Consider the following 15912-nt stretch of genomic DNA (forward strand, 5'->3'; position numbering starts at 1 on the left):
TTTTAATCAATTTATATTTTATAATCTTGAAAAATAAGGAATTTTGAAATTTTTAATAAAATAATTGATTCGATTATTTTTAATGTAAGATGCCAAAAAACTGTCCGACCGCATTAAAGTTGCGCAACATTAGATAAATGCCATGATATATGTATCAGCTTTAATTGTAAGCAATATGTAGAAATTATTCGAAATTTTTGTAATAATTATGTTACGTAAAAACTATCTCATTGTGATAATTTGGGTAAAATTTGGAGATAATTGTGGGAAATAATACCACAAATGCCACTAATGCCAATGCTAATGTAAACAGAGTTGCCTAAAACTAGAAGTCACTAAAATAGGATTTTGGGCGTAAATCGAGAGCAAAATGCTATTTTAATGATTTCTAGCGAGCAGCTTTGTTTACCACTGACGAGAGTTTGTACCTTGAGTAATTTGCAGTTTTAATGAAGAGTTTTAGATACGCTTAGGAAAGTACGCAATGAATCATGTCGGAAAATTCCGAGAAAACGCAATTATGCATCTATCTTTCTCTAGAAACATGCATCTTGTAAACAATCTGATAATAAATTGTTTCAACAATAAAAAGTAGGCTATTAGTTGTGTTATTGACAAGACAAGAAACTAACGATTCGACAACGGACGTAAATTCATCACCACTGTTATTCACATATACAAAGTGCACGACGGAGAAATGTCGCTATCTGAGACAGTTTGAAATAAAGTAAAATTGACACGTGTGCGTTTTGCCAATTCGATTCCCAACATCAAGCGGTTAATATCGTTGCAGCAGAATCCGAGCCCTCGCGCTCGTTTTTACCTTCGTAATATTCATCCGGGTCGATCAGAAAATTCGGTAGACGCAAGGAACCAAGGAACGCCTCGTTCTCCGAAGTGGTCACACCCCTGATTGACATTTCTCCACCGAGGTCGTCTCGAGTCACGCGATTCTCGATGCGGAGTAAGTTGCACTAGGGTCGAGACGATTCGACAGAAGATTTATTCGACCAACGAGCTTGTCTCTCCTAATAATCAAAAATTTTCCCCCGGAGAGACTCGTCAAGATGCTACAAATAAATTTTCTGCGATATATCGCGTTTTTATGATTTAAAAAAAATGTTCGACTACAAACGATAGGAAGTGCGCGAACTCGATGCGGATAAAATGACTTTTAATAGTGCGATATCGTGGCGCGTTTTTAGCTACGTCGTAGGCATCGCACTAAATAACGTGCTAATCGTTGTGCTCATCAAGTCTCGTGCCAACACTATGTCCCGAAGGTCACGAAAGCAAACGAGGTAACTGGATGATTTCAAAACGCGTGAATTCAAAAACGCAAAACATGATCGCGAATTATTCAGCTAAAACAATCATAAAACGCGAATATACTTGTTAAAATCTGGCGACAAATAAAATCGAGCGGAGTAAATATTTATTTCAGAAAGAATGATTCAACTAAAATCTCGCATTTCAAGATTTATAGAGAAATAATTTATTACAAAATTTTTAAGTCGAATTAAGAAATTATTTTTATTTGACTTTCTTAATCTTGACAATAACTAATTTTCTAATTATTTAATGAAACTCTGTTATTCAAAATCACTAACTACATGATGAATCATTTATTATCTAAAAAAAATAAATATTTGTTATCTGCGTCGTGAAAAGTATTTATAACTTACCTAATTAAATAGAGATTAAATTAAATCGAAATTGCAAGGTTCACGAGATCTTAGCTTTCACTAGCCATTTATTGACAGTCTTTGAATTGGCTGTGATAGTTCTTTTCATGGAATTCTCCAAATTTCACATACACCACTTTCAAGATTCACAATTATCGCTGAATGTCGAATTGATTATGCAATTATTGCAGAAACTGTGTTTTCGAGATTGTCTCAATTTCACACATATGATATCTATTTTCAAAATTTACGACTATGCGTAACGCAACTCAATGAGGGGTATCGCGAAACTACCGTCGAATTGCGGTCTCTTTCTACGTAGTTAATCTGCACACGTTGTTGTCTTGCCTCTATTCTGAAAGTCTCGCTTCGTACTGACGAGACGAGAGACGGCACCATTGTAACGAGGGCCAAAATATTATCGGTCGTCTGCAAAGAGAAGTTCTTAGGCTGCCTGCCAATTTCCAAAACCTTTGCTCGCGTCAATCGACAGAATGTCATGTAAATCTATGTTAAAATTGATTTATATGATTATTGAGGACATTTCAGTATTAAAAATAGTTCAGAAACAAAAATAGAACACAATGTTCAACCTGCGAAAAATGTATTGTTTGAAAAGATAAATTTGACGATTAATGATGATTGCACAATATTGAAGCATATTGAAAAATATTACCTATTAAATAATTTCTCACAATTTCTCGTGTCTATCAATCTGTAAAAAATTGCTATTTTTCACAATTTCCGATATTTTATTTATGATATTTATTCATTTACCAGACTTGTAATAAAATCTTGTGTACTACGAGAATCAGCGAATTCTAATTCGTATAAAAGATCGACCAGACATTTATTTTCTTATCGTGGTTACTGTATGTATAATTCATATTGATCTCTACCGCCCTCACGAACTTTAATTAACTTCACCTTTCGTGCTGCCAGATAAAATGTTGTAGACATACACGAATCGTGGCTATTATAATGCACCGTTTAGCGAAATGTTTTGTGTGCTCGCTTCATAATGTAATTCTATCAAAACGAAGGTGATTGGCCGTCACGTCATTTAAAACATGAGATTATGAAAAGAAAACAACATTTAATCAAAATTTTTTACTAAAAAAAAATTGATTTCCAAGTAATCAAAGAATGTAATTTTTCTTTGTAATTTTTATGATCTTAGAATCATCTCCATTAACAAAAAGAAATTATGCAATAATTTCTCTTCTTATTAAATGATTTGCGACAATTTTATGATTTTAAAATCAGTCTCCAAGAAGCTTTAAAGAATAACTTTGATGCGAGTGACCACTTGTCAGACTAACACTTGTTTTAAAGTTATACTTATTCAAGGAACTAAAAATATAACTTCAACGAATAAAGGTCCGTCATAGAATCTTATTATCTTGTCTCATAATTTTTGCATATGACTGTCTTGTATGATTGCATAACGCTTTTATCAATAATTGATTAGAGCTAGTGAGTAAGAGCGAAAAAAAAAGGAGACAGAAAAAGATAGATATTGAAATAAAAATTGATATAGCACTCACGATCACGATGGTGATCCACGTTGTGACTTGGAGTTGTTGAGCTATCGGCATCACCTTCGCCATCCATTTCATAGTAAATCCTGTCCGCGCCGCCGTTCACCTCCTTCACCCCATTCACAGCCATCGTGTCTTCCATAATTCTGTAAATGCATTCATCTTAATTCGTCACATTTAATTGTCCGCAATGGTTGCGTTATCAATCATAGATTTTTTGATAAACGATGCAATTATATAAAATAAATAGGATTATAAAGAAATATATATATTTCTTATGATCATATAAAAAATAAGAAAACTATTAATAAGAAATATAAATCTAGTAATTGTTATTTTTTTAATAATTATTTTTTTCTTTAATTAAGCTATATATTAAAAATTATTAACATACTATAATCATAAATTTTATATATATATACACAGAAAAAAAACAAATAAATGTCAAATCAAAACTTATATACTTAAACTAACGCGTTCATTGTTTCGTATATACGCAACAATTTATAATCTTCTTAGAAGGATTTAATAATTTTAAATTTCAACAATATTATAGTTTTATTTTAATATTGTAATTGTCACCTCAAGAATAATTATTTAATTCTACTTTAAGAAAATTATAATCTTTGATTTAAAAATGTTATTTTCTATCTAACATTGTTTCTTTTCCATTCAAGAAAATTAAATCTTAAATCATAAGAATATATTTTTCTTGATTGAACTATATAAAAATGGCTTCATTCAAATAAGCAATTATTCATTTTTCTTTAATTAACGCAATATAATCTCACTTCAAGATTTCCATGTTAAAACTAAATATATTTTCAAAACAAGAATGTCCTTTTTTTCTGTGTATATATAATAAATAATAAATTATAAAAATATTAAAGATAATATATAAAGATGCTATTAAATCATCTTTAGTATAAAGTCCGAATTTAAAAATGATTTTTTAAGTTATTTATGGCATTGTTTTATAAAAAACGCCACTGTATTATATACTTTGTTTGTTTTGTACATGTTATCTATATGGATATTGGATATTGGATTAATATACATCTCCTTATCAATGAAATTGCATTTTGTGATAAAGAAACGCTAATTGAAAAACTGCACTGCACAAGTTTACTCATAACAAAAGAATATTTAATATAATTATTATTTAATTATAATTATAATTATTAATTTTGCGTTAATAAAACTTATATATGCATAACTTATCACATGATTACTAATAAGAAATTATTGAAAAAGATCCGCAAACAAATTATCAATTAATCTGATGCGAATAAATGTCAAATAAAGAATTACAAGATATTTTTATATAATTCGACTCTTGTGTATTATTAATCTCATCATTCTAATCTGATTAGTTTGCAATACAATTGTAATTCTATTAAGTATAAGTATTCGCTAATTAAGAGCTTAATTCGCGCTCATTTAACTAGGGATTAATGGTGCTATTAATAGTGTAATTAGCATGGATATTTTCTTCTTCATCGTTTTAAAAATAATGAATGTGCGTTTTGACAATCTGCAAATTAACGCACGTGTAGTAAATTCGAATATGTTCGATAATATGTATAATAATGTTTGACTTTCATCGTACACAGTACACACATTTAACAAAATTGATCATAATTTACATTTCAATCAATTTACAATAGTATGTGTACCAGCTAAACACACTGAATGCATTAACCCATAACCTGAAAGTATATATTTAAAAACAATACATGGGCAAGAATTTTTTATCCGCCTACTTATGAAGTGAACAACTTTTTATTGCATTATGTAATTTTTCTAATCTATTAAAGTATCTTAATCGTCGAATGCAATACTTGCAAAATCAATACTCTCGATTGATTGAATAAATTATATCTTTATTTAAGATATCACACATGCTTATTATCCCATACAGCACTGAATATTGCAGCAATATTACTAATATTATTGCAACATTGCAATTGTTTCAATATTGCTGGAATGTCCTGTGCTGTATGGGATTCATCTTCACAGAAGGAATCGAATTATTTCTTATAATATATATTTATCCATCATTGTTATATCCAAATTTCCAGTTCTTTATTATCGATATATATATCAATATCAAAAAACTTTTCGAATTTAAGGTTAACACGCACTCAGCTGATAGCTGTATGGAATACCGTTACGATAGAAAGGTAAACGTTTTGCTCTTTAAAATCAACGAGAGAGCAAGAGAGAAAGCTCATCCAAGTAAATATTTATATTACCACTTCGTGTGTTGAAACCTACCGGTACGTGTACAGCGATAAACAAATGTAGATTTAAATAGGCCCGTGTATATATAGGATAAACGTGCACTTTGCTCGCTCACATGAATGAGTTCCCCGTCATTACGCCATTAGCGACTTTTGCGAAAGAACGAGCACACGTGGGACGTGTCAGCCGATCCAATCGATACGCTAATGCTTTTCCGTACGCACCGTTGTGCTGCACCAGCGAATCGACTCGTGTTCGTTATCGATCGCCGTTACTTGTCGCAACGATTATTTGCGAGTTATCGCGTTGTTTCGAACGACGCTCGTCACACTTACGTCTCACTCATTTCTGCCCTGCCCTGCGAACGGAGGAGATGCGTCGCGCGCGCGGCTCCAGATGAACAGCTGGCCGCGAAGGACGCGAGAGGTGACGCGGAGATGACGCGCATGCGCGCGCGCGTCCGCGGCAACGCGGGCGATATAGCGTTCACGCTCCTGTCATAGCGTTCGATTAATTCGAATTACGCGAATTCGTCGAGGGGAGATAAACGCGATGTTTCACCGCGGAATGAACGTCGTGACTCGATTTCAAAGGCGTGAATTCTCGCCTGATATATCGGAGAATTTTGTCGCAAAAAAATTCCATGCGTAAACATGAAGAAAACGCACTTGTGTGAGTCATCTCTTGACGTATGCCGCGAGTGGCCTTCGATGTATCGAAGTGACGTATGTACATATATACGCGGGAGCGTAATATGTGTCACTTTTATTAAAACTGTTCGATGATACGCGAATAGAATTCGATTGATTTTCCTTTCAATATTTACCGAGCTTTCTTAGATTCAATACGTGCTGCAATCTAGAGAAAATTCGATACGTAATGGAACTTAAGGAGCGATTCTACTTTGCGGCGAGATTCTCGATCATTCAATATTGGAGGATACTTCACGGAAATCTCGTTCAATACAATTTCTTTCATTTATTGATAATATGTCGTGTCTTGCAAAACAGTTAATTCTACGGTGAATAATCCCAGCAAACACCAAGTAACATTTATATAATTGTCAGTTGTAATTTCCCACTCAACAATATAACTGTTACATGTTATGTAACAGTTATATAACATGTAACAGTTATATTGTTGAGTGGGAAATTACAACTAACAATTATATAAATGTTACTTGGTGTTTGCTGGGATTCTATGCAATTTTGTAATTTTTAGAAAAGTGAAGAGAGAAAGAGAGAGAGAAAGAATAATTCTAGAAGAAAGTATGAGTTCTTTACCTTTCTCGGGTTGATCTAAGACGGAGTGGACAAAGGAAGATCCTCTTCACCGGCAGCTCTTACGGCACTGGTACTATAAGCGTGATTGGTCGAGAAGACGCTACACAGCTGCGAAAATCGCACGAGTGGCGCAGACTCGTTTCCGTCGATCCCATGAAAATCCATACCGTGCGACTGACCGCCGCCGTCGTACTGCGCTAATTATACGAAACTGCATATACGTGTTTTACACATGCAAAAATGAAGAAACACTTAACAGTCTAATCAATCGATTCAATCGATTTCCCAATTGTAAACTTGCCCTCTTAACTGTTGAATTAAAATATTAAATTAAATTTCACATTATATAAAATTATATTCTTAGAAAGAGAACACAAATTTATATATCTTTATCATTGTATTACGTATATGTTAAAGATAATAATGAAAGAAAAAAATATACAGATAATATTTTTGTAAATAGATCTTGTCAAATATCACATTTGCTAATTTACTGCATTCCTATTGTCTAATATATATATATATATATATATATATATATATATAATTAACAAAACAGTTATAATGGCAATACGAGTCTAGTGTCGATGTTATAACACATTTATTTATATTACAATCAAATAAATATTGATATTAAAGCATACAAAGAGAGGATAGCGAACGTTTCGACCCTATTTTTGGGTCATCTTCAGCGCGAAAGTATATAACAAAAGATAATATAATGAAAAAATATAATAACAAAGTGTTTTATATCGGAGTCTGTTACAAAGGGTGCTGTCTAAAGCGATAATAAATGTCTCGGTATCTCTGATTGTAATATAAATAAATGTGTTATAACATCGACACTAGACTCGTATTGCCATTATAACTGTTTTGTTAATTTTATATTTCGAGTCTTATATTTATTAATTTTTATATATATATATATATATATATATATATATATATATATATATACGCGAACTATATATATATATATATATATATATATATACGCGATCCTGTTCATATGTATTATAATATATATATATATATATATATATATTGAATCAGCACGGAACAGAAAAATTCTGATTTCAAATGATTATCTAGAGAAATTTTATCAGTATTTATTCAACGCCGATATATTTATTTAATATATTTGCTTTAAATTTAACTAAACAGAAGCTTTTAAATTTATGAAGCAGAGAGATTATTAATATGTATAAAAGAATTTTTTTTCATTTTTTAAAATCCTTTAAAACTTTTTAAATTAATTAATCTTTTTCTACCTATACGAAAAACTCTATTCCCATTTTTTTAATTTAATAGGTCTTTAATAATCGATTCTTACGATGTAAATTGTTATAATTAGATCCGTGTCACTTTTAACGAGAACCTTTTCACGATTGTGACACGTTGACAGGTGCGCAGTTTTTTTCACATATGCATATAATTAGTTATATTCAAATTTTGCTGTAAATTAATCGAAAATATATATAACAAAGTGTCCATGAAATAATATATATTTTCATTTTTGCATCTGGTTTTACCATTTTATTCTGCACCTACATATGTAAATATGATGTTTAGATTTCAAGCAAAACTTCACGAAAGGAAATTAATTATTTTTGCTACAATTAGTGGACTTTAATTGAAGCTCTAATTAAAATTAAATTCACATTTCTTGCATTTCTCACGAAATAAATGTAAAATTCATATTGAAGTTCTCAGCACAGATTCAAAAGCATGTCCTTCTGAATTAAACTTTCTCATGAACAAGATTGCTGTACTTTTCTTCATCTATACTTAACTTAGTTCGTTCTCGTCGATATTGCACATTTCAATTAAATTGCTGTTCATACTTGAGGCACTTTTCGCGAAATCGATGTTGAAACTCGGTGTAGAGTCACGTTCAGTCACGTGTTCAGTCACGTTCTTGTTTAATGCATATTTGAGTTTATTAAGAGGATCTTGTTACTGCCTTTACCTCTTATTATTTACCTTCACCTCTTTATACAAATTTAATGTCTTTCCGTTGCGTACTAATACATGAGTACATTTTAATTAAAATCAAAATCACTCTCCGTGTTAGAGACGTTTCTCTCGATTGTTGTATCTGTGTCAGAATCCAGCAAGGATTTGATTACATCCTTCTTCTTCTTCGTCCCATTAACAGTGTCTTGCTGCGGCTCATCTTCAGCTTTGCTCGATTTGTGTTCCGATTCCGAATCTGCCTGTCTTTGAGAGGTTTCTTCCGTTTCCGGTACCCCCTCGCGATTTTCGACGACGACATTATCAGGATTATGCTGTTCTTCCTTATATTCCTGTTCATATGTATTATCGTACGCCTGATCATAAGCAACTTGTTCGGTGTAATCGTATGCCTGATTACCAGAAGTACTGTCCCCGTATCTTTGATCGGGGTCGTACTGCTGGTTAGGATCATTCCCGTATCCTTGATTGGGATCGTACTGCTGGTTAGGATCATTCCCGTATCCCTGATTGGGATCATAATTATAATCATATGCTTGATTCGGGTCCTGCTCGTATTGAGCGTTAGGATCGTGTTGATATTGTGGATTATTGGGATCTTCAGGATATTGCTCGTACTGACCATCCACGTACTCGACATATTCCTGCCCCTCTTGAGCGTATCCTTGAGCGACGTATCTCTCGTACTCTTCGTTATTAACTCCCTCGTATGGCATACCTTGATCATAATGATATTGCTCATTTGAATTTTGTTCGTATTGTCGCTCTTGACTCGACTCCTCGATATATTCTTGCTCGACATTATTATCTTTTATCTTTTCAGATGGATCATCGATTCGAGGTTTTGTCGTTTTCTCATTATCCTGCTTGTTATCGTTATTTTTCTTTGATTCACCAAGTTCCTCATTTATCTGAGATACGATCTTGGACTCATCGGCTTTATGTTGATTCGAAATTTGCAAGATCGCATCTTCAGCATCCTTGATAGAGGAACGTTTTTCGTCAGGTTCGATCGCATCCAACTTTTTCGATTCCACCTCCTCTACCTGAGGAAGTGTATTTTGTTGGAGATGCGCGTTCTTCACTTCATCATCCGCGCCGCTTTGCTCGATGGACGATGACGAAACATGCGATTCGCTCGCAATTTCATCGACAATTCTGTTCTCCGTCTCTTTAGCATCCTTTTTCACTTCGTCAGAATCATTCAAATGTAATTCTCGAACTTCCTTTTGCACGCTTGCAAGATTCCACGGCGCTAATTCTTCGGCGACGTTGAATAGACCTTCGATATTCGATTCTTTACCGGTAACAAGATCAAACTGTTCTTTTTCCGATGCGTTGTTCCGATCGTCAATCTTTAATTCGTTATTCAAGGACACGGCTGTCTTTTCGTACATGTCATCTTTCTTCGTAGAAGATATTTCCTGATCGCGTTCTCGCGATTCGGCTAAATCGTCCGCATTATTCCAGTCCTCTTTCGCAATCTCCGTATTTATATGCGTTTGCTCTAATTCCGTTGAGTGTGTCGCAATATCTTCTCTAATTTCGTTCTCTACCGAAATCCCGCGTCCTTCAGCCTCGCGTTTTCTTTCGAATTGCAGTGTATCGTTCGGCGTCACTTCACGGTGTCTAATTTCGTCCCCGATAACTTTCGCAGATAAGTTGTCATTGCCATTTTGCTCGGCTGTATTTGGCGCAACTTCCTTCAGTCCAGTTCTTCTAGACGCAAGATCGTTTGCCAACGCCAAGATCCTGTCCATCTCCTCGGACACTCGTTCCTTCCTCGTCCGATCTTCGGCCGGAAGCTCCGCTGCGTCCTCCGACAGACTGACGTTCAGCAGATCACCGCTAGTGTTCTGTTCCTGATCTAGCTCCTCTAGACTTGGCACACCGTGCTCTCGATGAAGTTTCCGGATTTTGCCAATGTATCGGTCCAGTTCATTCTCCAGTATCGCTGTCCTGCCATTCTCGTCCAGATTAGCATTATGCAACCCCAAAACATCAATCGGCGATCGAGGAGTCTTAGTACCATCCGTGCTTCTCCGCAATAGATGCTCGTTGTGCCTTATCAGATCATCCACATCATCGCTGGTAAGAGAACGGATGGATTCTTCGTCTTCGGACTTCTGCGGACTCGCCGCGATATAGTCCATATATCCCGGCAACGGACCAACTTCATCCACGACACTTGTATTGGGATCTATTCGATACGTACTCGACTTCGCGGTCATTAAAGTAGGTCTTGCAATATTTGACGGATCGTATTTTCTTATCCGCGGACTAGGTAACATTATATCAGGGTCGAATTGTCGTGGAACAGCTTCGTTCTGCAATGTTTCTTCATATCGCGCTGTATTTCCAGCGGGAAATTGCATCGAGAGACCAGAAGTCGCGGCTTGCACTGATTCCACATGCTCTCTGAAGAATCGATTAACGGGAATAGTATCGGGTTGAATCTGATCCAAGGATGTCATCGGCAAAACCGGTGCTTTCGTAAACGAAGCGCGAAGGTTGGCGACATCTTCAAGATTACGAGATGCGCTTCCATCATAATCGGAAATCGTTCGTGGATACTGACGGATATTTGGCGAAGAAATTGACACTTGAGTGAACTGCTTGCTCGCTTGACCGACCGGTGAGACATAAATGTGCGGTTCGGGTAGAACGCGCGTTTGATGATAATCGGCGCCGAAGGGTACACCTAGTGGCGTAGTTGGCGAAATCGGAGGATTATTTAATAAAGTACCGTTTATAGCATTTTGATCATGCAACTTGGATGTGGAGGTAGACCTTGGTTGATTCAATTGAGCAGATGGATGCACTCGCGGTGACGAAACGCTTCTCGTTTCCGCGGGTGCTATATCAGGCTGCGCCATCACTATTACTTTTTTCGTATATTTATCTTCATTCTGACTGGCGATACCACTGTCCCCGGTGACGCTACCAGGTTGTCGACGATTGGCATAGACGCGAAGTAGATAAGCTTCATATTGTTTCTGGGAAGGAACCAAGATTTTTGCTTGTTAGAAGGATTGATACTTATTTGCTCGCAATAGCTATATCTCCTTGCAATTATAAGAGCAAAGTACATGCAATATAATATATAGACAAAATTTAAGATATTGAAATATTTTTTTTGTTATGTAATCAGAACACGAATACTAGGGAAAGATTAAAAAAAATATTTCTTTTTTTTTATTTTCAATTTTCCATTTTTAAATCTTTGGAAGAAAAGATTATTTTGAATTCTTATAGATATGGATAAAATGAATTTTTCTCTCGAAGAAATTTTTCAAATTTTATTTTACTGAAATCTTAAATAATGAAGAAATTAATTTCTTTGATCAATCAATGAATCAGTCTAAAAAAAAGAAAAAAGAAAATAAAATATATATAATTTTTGGAATATATTTCTGTCATTTCTTAATACTTTAGTTTTACTTCTAATAAAATAATACTAATATTTTAATATGATAGACAAGTGGTAAATTATTTTTTCTAAAATAATTATAAATCTCTGATTAAAATAACACTTACCCTGAGAACATTGAGTCTGTCTTTTTTCGCGCTTATTAATGCAAGTTTATTCGTGACCTTGTCTAATGCTGCGAGAAGCTTGTGATTCCTCTCATCTCTCGAACGTTGTTCCTCTAAATACTGTATGTATCTCATGCGCAACCGATTTATACAAGCATCGTGTCTGCAATTAGAAAATCGTCGAGCTATGTGGAATGATAAGTTTAAGCTTCATAAGTACTCCCATTGAAACCTTTTCTTTCTCTCATTTGTATAATATATATTTAAAAATATTTATTTATAATATTAAATTTATTATAAATAAATTTATATAAATTTTAATTTGTAATTTACTCTTTTTAATTTAAATTTTATTATATAAATTTATTATTAAATTTATTATATAATATATATTTAGTTATATTTTTACATTTGTAATATATATTTAAATATATATTACAAATGAAAAAAATGTTTCTTCAATGAGATATGCGCTTATAATATAATACATATTTGTCAATTTTACAGGCATACAATGTTGTAAAATTAGAGTTAGAAATAAATAAAAATTATGCGTTATTTTTTTTAGTCGATACTTTTCGATTATTTATCGATCAATTAAGAATTTAGTATAGCCTTTACAATTAAAAAACATTTCGTGACAATGCTTTGATAATGCAAGGTCGTGTTTCCGTTACAATATACATAGCTAACGCATCGCCTTAAAACGGAGACGCGCACTATCGTATGGCATGAAATATGTGCGCGTTCTTATCCTGTTTTCCCGATCGATGAAGTTGGATGTCTCGGCCAGACACGAATCGGAACAGGTAAACAACGAGAGAATGGAATTCGCGAACGTGAAGATATGCCGGACGATGATGAGAATGAAATTATGTTCATAGTGTTATTGATCGTCACATCCACAGTGAGAAATGACAAGTCGGATAGATGTTTGTTAGACGTCTAAGATGTCTAATAAACGTCTATTGGACATCTATTAAACGTCTTAGACGTCTATTCGATTTATCATTTCTCACTGGGTCCCGTAAAACCGGGTTGCCATTGGATCGATATCGAGTATTTTGGTAATTCCTTTACCGTTGCCGCACTAGATTAGAAAATGCAAACTGATTTATTCTAATTTTCGCATTTTAGACTTGAAAAATTTGCTTAACGCGTTATTAAAAAATAAATAGATTTTAAATAAATTTAGTTTATTATTTATGAACAATATAAAATAAAAATCATGAAACAAAAATTAAAAAGCAATAGAAAATTAATTTTATCCTTATTCTTCAAAAACAAGATTGCCCAGATAACCAAACGTATGATTAATCACATTAATTAATCATATTGTTGTCATGTTAATTAATATGATTAATCATATTGCTGTGTGTCGTATTGTTGACAATAATATATGCAACAATAATTATTGGCGATGTGGCAACAATTTTACAGATAATTAAAATATTATTTAAGGCTATTTAAATTATTTGAAAAACTTTAAATTGAATCAAAAAAATTATAACTTATTATAGATTTTATGATACAGTTCCATAATAGATTTTATGTGTCATAGATTTCATATAAAAACTATCAGCTCTATTACAAGTTTAAGTTTCTCTACAGCATAAAAAATCAAGTTCAAGGAATTTTCGAATTTCAAATTAATCAAGACAATCGTTCACCTGTTATAAGATTCTCGCATAAGCACGTTGAATTGCTCCTCTAATCGTATCCTTTGCTCCTCACTGAAAAATTCGTAACAATATCTCCATCTTTTTACGGTGCATTCATGTAATGTGCGATTATTTTATGAGAATTTGACACACTTGCCTCTTTCGCAGTTTCTCCTGAAGTTCAAACATCCTCTTGTAATGATCGTGGCCATCATAAAGCGGTGCCATGCTACAGGGCATTCAAAAGTCAAAAAGTCTAAAGTCGATTGAGCGCATCGAGAAGTGATCTCGATCGATTCAATAATACAAGTTCAAGTTGCACATAAGTCAAGTCAAAAGTAGCATGATTCTAAACACAAGATATGTACAGTCTTATGCATTTATAATTTAGCGAGCATCTATTAAGAAAATTAATGAATCCGAATATTGCAATCTATATTTGAAACAAACGTTTTTCTCCACTTTCCATAGTTTTTAACCACCTTAAATCGGATCAAAAAATTATGTTAATTCTTTCGAAGAAATGTAAATTTTATAAAATATATTAAAGAGATACAAAACAAAATTTTAATTAAATTATATTATTTTTAATTTAATTATAAATTAAGATGAGCGATTAGAAAGAAAAAAATCCCAAATATTTAAAATGAAAAAAATCGTGTAGATAACACAGAAAATATATATTTAAAATAAAAGTATACAAATTCTTTTAATGAAAAAAATCTAAAATATATAGAATTGCCTCAAAATCAAGAAGGATGGGAACAGCATTCAAAATAGTACAAAATTAACAAATCTGCTTGACGACTTAAATACGCTTATTCTCTAAACTCAAAAATGATTTTAAAATAATCTAGAGAGCGAATTGCAAAATAAATTCAAACAAAAAACGCACGTATTTTAAGTGTCACAGAGGTGCTTGAATCGCCTTGAATTAATAGCGGCATATGACGACGATGAACACTCGCGGTGTTGTAACGCGAAGGATTCGGAGATCAATTCCGATATCCGTGTCCTCGAGGAGCTAGGGAACGTTCCTTCGTCATGCCGACGCAGCGAGCAACTGTCATGGTCGACATCGGTTCTACCGCGGTAGGTCGAGGCTGTTTCAGCGGGTAAACACGCAGGTGTTACATTCCCTACCCCCTTGGGTGCCGAGCGGATTCGTGCGACTAATGTAAGCAGCAACGGTTATTTATTTCAGGTTTCGCGATATTACGAAACACGTAAATACGTACATTTCGATGAATTTAAATGCATTACAATTATCATTCCACACAATCGCAGATTGATATGAATTGCACAATTGTTCTTTCTATTAAAAAAATCAAATGCAGGATCTACTGCGAAAAGTAAAATTATATATATATATATATATTAATAAATAAATATATATATATATATATATATGTATTCTTTTTTTTTTCAATCCAATTTCGCAGCTAATAAATATTTTTCAATTTACTTTAATTTGTTAATTTGACACAGAATTATTTTAAGAATCAGAGATTCTTAATTCTTTCACTTCTCCTATGATATATGATTTTGAGATGAATAAAATTAGATGATAAACTTTGTCGTTACATTATTAAATATATAGAATACTATAAATATTACTTGATTTTTTTATATCAAATTTCACTACCATTTTCTGTAATCATATAATTAAATGATAAAGATAAAATTAAAATTTTTGATATTTTGACATTATAATGTAGGTTGCAATGCAAGTATATCACAATCAATAAAAGTCATACTGGCTATTAATGTAATAAAGTATAACTAAACTTCATCGATCAAATGAAAAAGGATACGCTTAAGGATGTAATCTGTGGCGCAGTTCTCTGTGCGGTCACGTCGCGTGCCAGTCGCGAATTTTCTCCTAGATATTGTATGCACCGACCTCCGACCTTTTATTTAGTTGATTTATCTTGGTAAAATTGAAGACAAAAAATGTGTATATAACTTTGTGCAAATTAATATTGGT

The 15912-nt window shown here is 33.2% G+C and overlaps 2 protein-coding genes and 1 long non-coding RNA gene across 10 annotated transcripts in view; 1 reads left to right on the forward strand and 2 right to left on the reverse strand.

Moving 5' to 3' along the window:
• Nucleotides 1–6897, reverse strand: part of Ampdeam (AMP deaminase) — a 28915-nt gene extending 22018 nt beyond the window's left edge. Inside the window, exons 1-3 of one of the 6 annotated variants that reach the window (XM_083099326.1) lie at nt 5806–5963; nt 3233–3372; nt 824–1028 (exon numbers count right to left, since the gene is read on the reverse strand). In XM_083099326.1, coding sequence (XP_082955452.1) covers nt 824–920 — 97 coding nt within the window. In that variant the 5' untranslated portion in view covers nt 921–1028; nt 3233–3372; nt 5806–5963. The other 5 variants (XM_083099319.1, XM_083099316.1, XM_083099317.1 and 2 more) reach the window with 5 other exon arrangements.
• LOC145971553 (uncharacterized) lies at nt 617–7208 on the forward strand. Of its 2 annotated transcripts, none has more exons than XR_014438897.1 (3): nt 617–1301; nt 5359–6491; nt 6692–7208. It is a non-coding gene; the product is annotated as an uncharacterized LOC145971553 (long non-coding RNA). The 2 variants fall into 2 exon arrangements; XR_014438898.1 differs by lacking the exon at nt 617–1301 and having other exon boundaries at nt 4226–6195; nt 6310–6491.
• A 702-nt stretch (nt 7209–7910) lies between these two features.
• Nucleotides 7911–15287, reverse strand: LOC145971714 (uncharacterized). 2 transcript variants are annotated; one of them, XM_083099657.1, is made up of 5 exons: nt 14821–15287; nt 14083–14154; nt 13935–13997; nt 12265–12427; nt 7911–11723 (listed from the first exon to the last, which is right to left on the reverse strand). In XM_083099657.1, the coding sequence occupies exons 2-5, from the start codon at nt 14151–14153 to the stop codon at nt 8796–8798; spliced, it is 3225 nt and encodes a 1074-aa protein (XP_082955783.1). In that variant the 5' UTR covers nt 14154; nt 14821–15287; the 3' UTR covers nt 7911–8795. The 2 variants fall into 2 exon arrangements, with proteins under 2 accessions (XP_082955783.1, XP_082955782.1); XM_083099656.1 differs by having other exon boundaries at nt 14083–14274.
• Nucleotides 15288–15912: the final 625 nt, after the last annotated feature.

Source organism: Camponotus vicinus, unplaced genomic scaffold (assembly GCF_025532165.1).
Source record: "Camponotus vicinus isolate PSW18456_S1 unplaced genomic scaffold, iyCamVici1.0 SCAF_5, whole genome shotgun sequence".
Classification (NCBI taxonomy): Eukaryota; Metazoa; Arthropoda; class Insecta; order Hymenoptera; family Formicidae; genus Camponotus; species Camponotus vicinus.